At 41.4% G+C, this 11,946-nt stretch overlaps 1 protein-coding gene across 1 annotated transcript; it reads left to right on the top strand.

Annotated features, from left to right (window-relative positions):
- The first annotated feature begins 1,189 nt into the window (after positions 1-1,189).
- Positions 1,190-11,681, top strand: LOC127030213 (retinol dehydrogenase 7-like). Its single transcript, XM_050916296.1, has 5 exons — positions 1,190-1,216; positions 2,991-3,321; positions 5,330-5,588; positions 10,380-10,543; positions 11,431-11,681. Exons 1-5 carry the CDS (start codon positions 1,190-1,192, stop codon positions 11,679-11,681), a joined length of 1,032 nt encoding a protein of 343 aa, XP_050772253.1.
- The last annotated feature ends 265 nt before the right edge of the window (positions 11,682-11,946 follow it).

Here is an 11,946-nt window from a genome sequence, read left to right as displayed (position 1 = left end):
AGCAACTACACACATGTAAATACAAAAGAAAACAATATAAACCTATTGTCTTACTATCCTTGTACTTACAACTTGGAAACAGAAGATTAGAAAGCCTAGAGATTCCTGTGGTCACTCTCAGAGCCAAGAAAAGAACAGACCAAGAACAAAGGACTCACACTCAAAACTTCCCTCCACCCAGATTTGAAAAAGTCTTGTTTCCTGATTGGTCCTCTGGTCAGGTGTTTGGGTTCCCTGTGTTAACCCTTTACAGGTAAAAGAACATTAACCCTTAGCTATCTGTTTATGAGAGGGCAGCTCTGCCTTTATGAGGGTAGAGGATATGTAGGACTGAGGATAAAAGAGTGGAAGTCAACAAGATACAGGTAGAAAACTCTTTTGAATCTAAGTCCAAAATGTAGCTCACAAGGTTTTGTGGGAGCGAGGAGGGGCTTTGGGCCAGCATATTGCAGTTTGTTAGCTGTCATACTTCTGTGTGGATTCTTCTCCCAGATGGAGATTTTAGCTCACACAGATTCTAAATATTTTATTTAAAAAAAAAAAGTTGCTGTCAACTTCTTAGATACATCATTTATTCTAGGGATCAGAAATAGGCAATGTAGATCAGAAAAAAGAAATTGGCCCTAACTATGATCAAACACAAGAGCTTATTTTCCTCACTTTTTGAGCCTGCAACTCCAATTGATGCAAACAGAAATTGTGCACATGTATAGGGGAAAAAAACAAGATTAATTCCCAGAGGGCTTGATCCAACGCCTGTTAAAATCAATGGAGGAACTGAAATCAATGGGAGTTGGATCAGGCCTCTAAATGGGATAAATTCTATCTCCTTAATGAGTCTTGACAATCCCTGTGCTTTGGGAATTACCGTATTTAGGCCAGCAAAGCTTAGACAACTTAGGTGGGATACACAGGTATTTAGAATACACATAAGATTAATTCCTGGTGAGAGACTAAAATAGTCATCAGAATGTAAGTCATAATCAACAGAAGGGAGTTGTCCTGGGCTTGTCAGCTATTGCACAGGGATCACACAGTACCACAGAGTACAGAATCTATGCTGAGACTCTCAGCGAGGTATCATTGTGCAGATCCTACTGAAAAGCCTTGTGAATTAAAATTTGCAACAACTTCTTCAGGCCAGCACTAGCTGTAACCAGCAAAGACACTGTTCTCTTGGAATCTTATAATGAGCTTGCAGATGCCTCCCCAGAATGTAAGTACCAGCACAAGAACAAAACCAATGCGCAAAACTACAGGCTATATGAGTTTGCAGACTAGTAATAGAACAAATTACAGTGGCGAAGAGGTGACAAAGGGATACTCAGATTTAAGCTGCTACTTTTCCAGAATGATTTCTAGAGACTGTTAACCAACCAGCTATGGGTTCTGCATAAAACACTCCATTGTCAGGCATTATTGACATGAGTCCTACTGACTAGAATAATTTTTGTGCTCCACACAGTGTCTTGTTGGCTATTGCAGTTAGTCCAATAAAAGATTGGTTTATTCTATGACTTTTAGAAAATGATGTAATTACTCCAATGGTCTGACAGGAATACAAACACAAGTAAGGATTGCAGGGTCCAGGCCTAAAATTTCAGCATTTTATCTTTGTTTTAATGTTCATTTATCCAAACAGTTGATTATTGTGTGACATTTTGCCTGTCTACATGAATTTTAAAAAACAAAAGAATTTTGAACTCTAGGTAAACAAAAATTGGAAAGATTGTGGAGGGGTCATTTAACTTCTTCAAGGATTTAAAAATGATCAGTCACATTTCTCTAAAATGTAATTATTTTTTAAATGCTCTGAAAAACTAACAGTAAAGGCTCAGATGTTCAATCTGGGTCCCTAAAATCAGGCAACTAAAGCCAAATTTAGGCACCTACATAAAAGTAGACTTCAAAGGTGCTGAGCAGCCCCAGATCCCATAAAAAACTCTGTGAGCTGCAGGTGCTCAGCACTTCTGAAAACCAGACCTTTTCTGCTTAGGTGTCTACAAATGGATTTGGGATCTAGTGTTCAGTGTGCAAGTTTGAAAACAGCCTCCTTGGCCCTGAGCTTCAGTTTAATTCTTGCCCCAACCCAAAGTGCAAATGCATCCAAAGCCAGCCCGTGATAATGAAGAAGCATGTGTGAGTGTGGACTGTCACCATGAATGAGAATGTTGTTTATTTAAATATGCAACAATAATCACTGTGGCAACTTGTACTGAACAACGTTCTTGAAATCCTCTTTCTCGCAATAAAGTCAGGCTGATCGGCGATCCCGTCAGCACTTTCCTGCTATAGGTATTTCCATTCATTTTACCACTTATTTAGTGAGAGGGAGATAATGAGAGAGAAAACAGCTTCAGATACTGCTCTGAAGTGCTGCCTTGCTCAAAAACCAGAGGTTAAAAAAAGCAGATTGTGAGCACCAGCATTTTTGACATTTACAAAGCACACAACAAAGGAGTCAGTGCACTCACCCCGTATAGCCCAGACTTTTCTGTTCTCACCCAGAGCTCACACAGTCTCTGTGCTATGAAGCGAAGAACGCTGTGGGTGGCAAGAAGCAGATGATCATACCAAACTGCACTCCTTTGCAGCAGAATTCTTCTCTCTCCAGCAATACCCTCACTAATCAGAAGTGTTCACAACAGGAGGCTCTGATGCTGGTGAGGGACATGCTTCCTGTCATCCTAAAACATTCTCCAACCATCTTGCAGACTAGGGAGAAGGGCAAGTGAAGCTGCATCTTGAAAACAATGGAAATCTATTGACAAGGAAGTTTAGAGAAAGGCTCTGTCAATACATATATTATTCATGGATACCATTCAAACTGTGCCCAAGCATTTAAGCCTGTGCCCCATTTTACTCACAGTAGGACAGAAAAAGCTGGAACTAGACACAAAGCCTTTTACAGGAGCTGTGTTAAAATTGGAGATAGATTTAGTAGATTTACTCCATTAAGTTCCCAGTTCTCTAACATGATTTGCTTATAGGCCTTGCTTTCAAACTCAGCGCAGATAGGAATTTTGGCTGCCATACTTTTCCTCATTATTTGCTGGCTCACCCGAGACAGTCTTAACGTGAAAGATCTGAATGGAAAGCACGTCTTCATAACTGGATGTGACAGTGGGTTTGGAAACTTGCTGGCTAAACAGCTTGACCAAAGGGGATTCCATGTCATTGCCGCATGTCTAACAGAAAAGGGAAGCCGAGAATTACTAGCCTGCACATCCCTCTCACTGAAGACTGTGATCCTGAACTTAACTGACTCCAGCAGCATTGCCAACGCAGTGGAGTTTGTGAAACAAGAGACAGATGGGGAGGGTAAGTTGTATAGCCGCACTCCATACAAATTATGAAATATACTCCAGTATAAAACAGAAGAGTTCTGGTAGTAATCTTCCATAATAGCCGCACGGGAGCATTTCTTGTGCTGATTAAAGCTGTACTTTCTTCAGTGCTATGGTTCTATCTGGTTAGGTATTTATTAACACCAACCACCATAGTTCCAAGAATGTTTTATGTTCCAGAAGCCAGTTTCAACTGTTGCCCTCTTTTATCAATCAGGGACCTTCTAAGTATCAGATTCCTTGATATTTTAACAGTCAGAAAATATACTTGCACGCGTTTTTAATTCTCACTCAGCTGTAGGTAAAGAACTCAGCTTGTGGGAGTGCTAACTGGAGTCAATCAGAACATTATTGACCTACTTAAGCAATCAGTCAGCCTGGCCAATTAAAAATGCCTATCTGAGTTCACGCTCTCCTTTGGGAAAGCAAACAGTTAGTTTTCTTCTATGTCAACAAGTCTGATTTTTGTAATACACACATAATGATGACACTGAGTGTAGCAATCAAAAGGGGCATTGTCCAAATTCATCATTCCCTTTGGATTATTAATACAGTGGTGTTTCTTTGTACCAGAGAGCGCTACTTCTGTGCACACCAGTGAGTTTAATGATGTGAAAGAGGGAAGAACATGTGTCGCTGAATACCTGTGAACAGAGAGTTTAGATCATTACTTGGCTTCTGCTTTTGGCAGAAAATGATAAAAAGTCTGTCTTGTTCCTAACCCAATGAATTTTTCTGCTATGGCAAGAGGTCTATTCCTCTCTTACCTTCACATTAGCAATAGAAATAAGATACTGAATGCAGACTAGTTATTGTGAGTAAGGTCAAGGGGAAACACAACTTTATTTAGCTGAAGAAAGTATATAGTTATAACTGGTACTTAGAAGCTGGCAAAGTTGATAACTGAGGTCCAACAGCAAAGCAAAATATTTTTACCAATAAGGCATTTTTTTCATTTGAATAATCGGGTGATAACTTCAGTTCTGCTGTTCTAAAGTCCAAAATCAATTCAACCTTCATATTGTTCTGACATGCACTGTGTTACTTCCAGTGGTGGGACTAGGAAAAATAAGCACAGCTCATCTTGCCAGGGACTTTGCTGAACTCCTCTCCACATACCGCATCTGAAAAGCACCAAACCAGGCTGTTCTCGGGCTAGTCTACATGGGACAGGCAACCGCAGCGAACATTCACTGTAATCCTCACTCTAGCTGTGTAATCAAAGAGGCCAAGCACTGACTTAGCAGGGAGTCTACACTATCCTCTTTCTTTAGAAATAGGCTGGTCTGAGCAGGGTGCAGTAATATTAATAACATGGCACTTGTACAGCACTATTTATCTGTAGAGCCCAAAGTATGTTACCAAGGTGGAGGAGCATTATCATCTCCGTTTTATGGATGGGGTAATGGAGAGAGCTCTAGGCCCACTTAGCGTATGTCTACACTGCAGTTGGGAGCAAGGCTCTAAGCCCAGGTAGGCAAACTCATGATAGTGAGGCTCACACTAGCATTCAAAAGCAGCCGTGTGCATGTTGCAGCACAAGTGGTGGCTTGGGCTAGCTCTCCCAGTGCCACATTGTCACGCAGCTATTTTTAGCATGCTAGAGCAAGTCCCACTCGCACCAGTCTGTCTCCCTGGGCTGGAAGGCTCACTCCCACCTGCAGGGTAGACACACCCTTCAGGTCTAGTACTGAGAAGGCCTGGGAAGCCATGGCTCCAACTGAAATCATTTCTCCATTCATATTTTACCCAGTTCTAATTTAGAACCTTGACTAAAGCATTAGGAAGGTTAAAGTAAGTTTGCCAGCTGTACGGTATAAATTTAGATAGTCATGAGGAAACCCAGTCAGCGACATTCATCTTGTTAAACCGTGTGCAAAATGTGAGCTCTCGCAATCTATTGCCATGCATCCTGTCTGCAACCTCACTCCCTGCTGTGATATTGGCACGTACTGAATGTGATATTTTTGGAATACTCTTAGGCCTCTTTGGCTTGGTAAATAATGCTGGAAGAGCAACACCGATGGCACCCAACGACTGGATGCAGATAGATGATTTTCACACAATTCTGGATGTTAATCTGATGGGGTTGATTGAAATCACCCTGAATCTTCTCCCACTTTTGAAAAAGGCTAAAGGAAGAGTAGTCAACGTTGCCAGTGTTATGGGTCGCTTGGCGTTTTTAGGTGGTGGCTACTGTTTGTCAAAGTGGGGCGTGGAAGCTTTCTCAGACATCTTACGGTGAGTCATTAGAGATAGATTTGTGATGCTAGTTCTGGATTTCAAATGCTCTACAGTTTGTAGCTGTTTGAATCTGAGCCTGTGGTTGAGATCATAATAGGTTCAAGACCAGATGTGAAATTCTGATCCTCACCAGGGTTTGGGTTGTTCCCTTTAGTGAGGGGTTAGTTTGGAGCTTTCTCTAATTTTATCCCATTTTTAACAGCATAAACCTTCCTGTACAAAGTGCTAGAAATGCAGCTTTGACTCAGCTAACAAGGTGAAAACCCCGAATAGTTAACATCTGAGATGTCTTGCTCTGTGTAGTCACTTTACTCCTATGTCTGAGGCTGCCTTCACCAGCTTGCGCCCTCTTGTGGCTGTGTGGGTGCTACCCTGAGTTTGATTCAGTTTCTCCCCTTCACAAAGTCAATATTGATTTCTTGTTATGACCCCAGTCCTCTGGCCAGTCTCTTATTAGTTGCTACCCTTTAGGGGTAATAAAGGGTGAGGAGGAGTTCAGTGGCTCTAATGGACAATTCTAGGCCATGCAGGCCTAGCATCTTTTCTTGCTCCAAAGTCTATACCATGCCTTGTGCTGGAGGGTAGTAGGGGAACCCACGCCGACCAATTTCACTGGGTTATAGCTCAGGGACACTGTCTGAAGCAACTTGAACGAGTTCCTCCCAGACCCTTACTGCTCCCTGAGCTGATTCCTACCTCGCCTTCTCACTAGGCTTTCTCCAATGGTCTTGTTCTGGTGCTTCCTCTCAGGATGTCTGACGTCCCTTGCAGCTCCTTGCCAGTCTGTGGAAGGGGCCTCCTCTCTGGAGTTCCTCTGGCAGCCAACATGCCCTCCTGTCTTGCAGCTCTTTTATCTTTAGAGCTGTTATGAGACTACCAATCAGCCCCATCTGAGCAGGCAGCCAATTTAACTAATAATTTCCCACATAGAACTGTATCAAATGCCTCACTGAAATGCAAGTAGAGAAGATCTACTGCATTTCCTTTGTCTATCAAATCAGTTATTGTCTCAAAGAAAGAGAACAGGTTAGTCTGGCACAATCTATCTTTTGTAAACCCATTTTGTATTTTACCCAGTTACTGTGTATCTCTATGTCCTTAACTACTTTCGCTTTCAATATTTGTTCCAAGATCTTGCATACAATTGAGGTCAAACTAATAGGCCTGTAGTTTTCTGGATCACTTTATTCCCCCTTTCTTAAAAAGAGGAACTATATGAGCAATTCTTCAGACATAGGGTACAACCTGAATTTACAGGCTCATTAAAAAATATTGCTATTGGCCTTGCAATTTCATGTGCCAGTTCCTTTAATATTCTTGGAAGGAGATTATTTGGGGGCCCCCGGATTTAGTCCTATTAAGCTGTTTGAGTTTGACTTCCACCTCAGATGTGGTAATGTCTACCTCCACATCCTCATTAGTCACCCTGCCATGATCTCTCTAAGCTCATCATTAGCCTTATTGAAAACTGAGGCAATGTTTTTATTTAGGTGTTGGGCGATGCCTAGATTATCCTTAATCTCCACCGCATCCCCAGTGGTTAGTGCTCCCACTTCTTTTCTTGTTTTCTTTTTATTTATATGACTGGTTTCAATTCCCTTTGCAAGTCCAACTCGGCTTGGCTTTTGGCAGTTCTCACTTTATCCTTACACTTTCTGACCTCCAAGAGGTAGCTTTCCTTCCTAATTCATCCCATCTTCCATTCCTTGTGGGCTTTCTGCTTCCTCTTCACCTGTTTGAGATGCTTGCTCATCCAGATTGATCTGCAACCCTTCCCTATGAATTCTTCCCCCTTGCGTGGCATGCAGGCTTCAAATAACTCCTGCAACTTTGACTTAAAGTATTTCCACACCTCCTCCACATTCAGATCCTTGAGTTCTTCGGTCCAGTCCACTTCCCTAACTAATTCCCTTAATGTTTTTAAGTTTGCCCTTTTGAAATCCAGGACCTTAGTTGAAAATCCATTCTTGTTTATCCTTCAATTTAGTTTAAACTGAATTAGCTCAAACCAAGGTTGTCCCCTGCAACCAGTTCTTCTGTGAGGTCATCACTACTCACCAATACCAAATCTAAAATGACATCACCTCTTGTTGGTCTGGCAATTATTTGGTGAAGAAATCTGTCAGCTATCACATCCAGAAAATGTCAGCCCTACTATTATTACTAGCACTTGTCCTCCGATCTATAGCTGGGAAGTTAAAGTCTCCAATAATCACTCAATTCCCAGTAGTATTTATTTCATTAAAAACATTAAAGAGGTGTCTATTCATATCCAAATTGGATCCTAGAGGTCTGTAGCACACCCCAAGCATCAGCCCAGGGGAACCTCTTGTAGCTTTCTTCCCCAAAGTGATTTTGCCCCAACAGATTCTGTCTTATCCATTCCATCACTTCTAATTTCTTTATACAGTCTACTCCATCATTGATATACAGTGCTACTCCACCACTTCTGCCTTTATTTCTGTCTTTCCTAAACAGCACAAACCCTTCAATACCTGTACTCCAGCATTGATTAATATTCCACCATGTTTCTGTTATCCCTATTATATCCGGTTTCACTTCGTGCACCGGTAGTTATAATGCCTCCATTTTCTTACCCAGGCTCCTTGCATTGGTGTACAAATATCTTAACCGTTGCTACTTGGCTTTTCCCACATTCCTTGCCCAATTGGATACCGTCATTCTACTGCCAGTATTGCCTATCTGACTGGTTTCAACACTATCCTTCCTCTTAATGTCCATTCTCCTACCCACTTCTGTTCCTTTCTCCATTGCTGTATCATTTCTTACTTGATTTTCCTCCCTCTCAATGTTAAAATCAGGCATGGAGATTACATGAGCATCTCCCAACCGTCTCCTCTGAGTTTCTAGTTTAAAGCTCTTTTAATGAGTTGTGCCAACCTCCATCCCAGAAGTCTATTTCCCTCGCTACTCAGGAGGAATCCATCCCATGAGAACACTCCTCTGTCCATGAATGCCTCCCAGTGGTCAAACATCCCAAAGCCCTCCTTATAGCATCACTGCCTGAACCATCTGTTGATCATCATGATCTTGTCTCTCCTTCATTCTCCCCCTCTAGGGACAGATAGAATCCCACTGAAGGTCACCTGAGCATCCATTTCCTTAAGGGTCTTCTCTATCCTGGCATAGTCTTCTTTATAGAATCTAGCGAGAATCAAGAATCTAGCTGCATCACTTGATCCCACATGAAGGACAATCAGTGGATTCTTTTCTGCTCCCATTAGGCTCATTTTCAGCCTCAGCTCCACATCCTGCACCTTAGCTCCTGGCAGACAGCACACCCTTCTGTTCTCTGGATCAGCTCTGGTGACAGCCCTGTCTGTTCTTCTTAGTAGGGAGTCCCCAGTCATATAGACTTATCTTTTCCCGGTGATGGTGTGATTCTCCTCTAGCCTTATTCCTGTTCTTTCTTTCTGCAAGTCCTCTTGTCTTTTGTTCTCCTTTGTAATGTTCTCCAAGTCATCCTTAATCCCCCTGGGGCTCTGAATGACCCATTGACTCTTCTCCTCTTCTTACAGGACTAGTTGCTCTTCTCTTCTTCCTTGCCCTCCCACCTTCAGTTACTGCCTGCTGTCCCCCTTCTTCATTCTCCAGCTCTGCAAACTAGCTCCTGAGTTCTATTGCTCCTGCGCTAGCCGGTCTTTTCCTCTGCCTGGTTCTTGTAATCACATGCTTCCACTGGCCTAAACTTCCTTGTTGCCCCTTTTATCCTTAACTTCTGCTGTCTTTAATATCCCATAATAATCTAAGCACTAGTGCTGCTGGGCAGCAATTAGGCCCTCATATGTCAAAGATACTTACACATAACTTTGGAATATTAGACTCAATGAGTATCTGTCCCTCTGCTGTCAATGGTGCTATGCTGATTTACAGCGGCTGAAGAGCTGAGCCAGATGTTCCTCTCAACAGGCAGGTAGAACTAGTAAAATTGACTGGGCACAGTTGTGAACATTCAGATAAAGCAGAACATGCTCCAAGAAACAGATTTAGTGGCTGATGTGCAAGAGTGTTCAATTCTGTGGCATTGTTTGGAATGGCACATGAATGAGTCAGCTCCCCAAAAGTCTCTGAAGCTGCCCCCTTGGGGAGACAAGCAATTTTCATGGTGAAGGAGTGAAGGAGTGAAACTACAAAGCAAAATATAAACTGCAAACATCTGCTCCCTTTCTTATTAGTTAACTGTAAATGAATTCACCTTCAGCACATATTTGGGCAATGAAATCTACAGAGTTGAGACTCCTAACGCAGTCAAATGAATCTGCCCAGCTGTGTTTTGCTTTCCGATTCTTTCAGGTTGTTAATGGTCTCCCAGCAGAAGTAGATTATAACAGAGCAGCAGGAACTGGAAACATTTCTTTGTATTCTACATCTTTGAATAGAAATGTACAGTGTTTCAGCTAGATGTGTGGCTCACATGGATTTGGGAGTTACCTTGATCATCACTGTTCCTAAGCAAACCACACAGAATAGGTGTTAGTATACCTGCTGCTGCATTCAAGCACTCTTCCTAGCTAGATTGTATAGTTCTCTGTACAGTGGGTCTTTTCCTGTGATAGGTTACAACAAAAAGACAATATGCCATATACTAAAGCTAATTTGCACTTTTTTGACATTTTTACGTAACCAGAAATAAACCAACATTTGACCTTTATGTTCTTAAGGTACACACTTTCACTTTGGTTATTACAGAACCAAATATTTAAAGATCATGTAATTGTTGGGTCTCCCAGAATGAAAACATTTGCTATTGTTTTATATCCATTCCAGGAGAGACATGCAGCATTTTGGAGTGAAGGTGAGCATAATTGAGCCAGGATGCTTTAAGACTGGAGTAACTAGTTCAGAGGTTATTGAGAGAGACCTGCTAAGACTTTGGAACCAACTAACTCCTGAGGTCAGAGAATCCTATGGAGATAAATACTTTGTTGAGTGTAAGTACAAATACTTAACATCACTGGACTGGAATGGACTTGGCTAACCTATCATGGACTGACCATTATTTCCTTTGGAGTACAACTCTCTTGTTGGAGTGAAGGGCTTGGTCTCCTGGTGCACCTATTAGATTGGTGGAACATGTTCTGGGTCAGATAACTCTGGGAAAGAATGCTATTCAGCTGACAGAGTGCTCTATTGATGACCTGGTAAAACATATTATTGTCCTTTGTCCTCAACGACTGACAGCTAGAGAGCCAGTGCCAGGAGAACTTGATTCTAGGGGGTTGTCACGTCTTTGCCTTGCAGGACACTCCTCACTCTTCCAGGCAATTCATCACAATGTTGAAGAGTCAATATACTTCCCAATGCTTTACAGAATAGCTTTTCTTTCTACATAGGATTTTCTAGTCTTCTGTTTCACTAAAGAGTATTTCCTCTTCTGCTGCAGGATTTCCTGTTCTGCTGAAGATTAGTTTTGAGTTACTCTTACGGGGTACAAGAATATTTGCAGCGAATTAGAGGGCCTGAGGAAGTTTCAAGAAGAAAGAAAGTGAAGTTTACTTATTAAATATACTTAATTCAGGCTACAGAAGGCAGGGAGATAAACAGCAAAACTTGGAAACATATGTACAATTTACAAAGCCTGTAGTTTCATAGATTAATTATGGGCTATTGAATATTTGTTTCACGAGCAGCAAATAAGCAACTATTACTAACATAAAAAAAGAATGATTTCTAAAGCTTTACAGTGCAGTTAACAGTAACATTTGGGTGTAGAGAGCGTCTATAGCTCTGCTTTTTCTTTTACAGAGTTTTAGCTGTCAACAATTTAAAATTCTTTTATCAGAGAATGTTTCATAAGCATTTATTTTCTTCCCTGCAGATATAAGAGCTCAAAGATTTTCAATGAAAAGATTGTGCGACTCTGACATTTCTAAAGTCACAAAATGCATGGAGCATGCCTTGATAGCAAAATACCCCAGGACACGCTATGGATCTGGATGGGATGCAAAGTTCTTTTGGCTGCCCCTCTCCTACGCACCAACCCTTCTATCTGATATGATGTTGCGTATGCTGCTTCCAACTCCAGCAGCCAGTAGGAAATCACTATCCAGAGTTCCACTTGATGTTTAATATTTAGTACACTAGAGTCAATGCTAAAGTGATGATTGTTATTCTTTTCAAAATCAGCCATTAGCTTTCCTACCTATAACTAACTGACTGCTTTAATTCTCTTTAGAAAACACTTTGATTTTTATTTAACTTCAGTCTGGAGAAAGTTTTTCTTTGTTATATTCATCAGAGATATATTTGCAGCATAACATTCACCTGCAGAGCTGGTCAAATAGTATTTACCAGATACAAAATTTGGTGACTTTGAGCCTTTTATTTCCTGAAT

The sequence above is a fragment of the Gopherus flavomarginatus genome, chromosome 10 (assembly GCF_025201925.1).
Source record: "Gopherus flavomarginatus isolate rGopFla2 chromosome 10, rGopFla2.mat.asm, whole genome shotgun sequence".
NCBI lineage: Eukaryota > Metazoa > Chordata > Testudines > Testudinidae > Gopherus > Gopherus flavomarginatus.
This window is presented reverse-complemented; position numbering and strand designations above follow the sequence as displayed.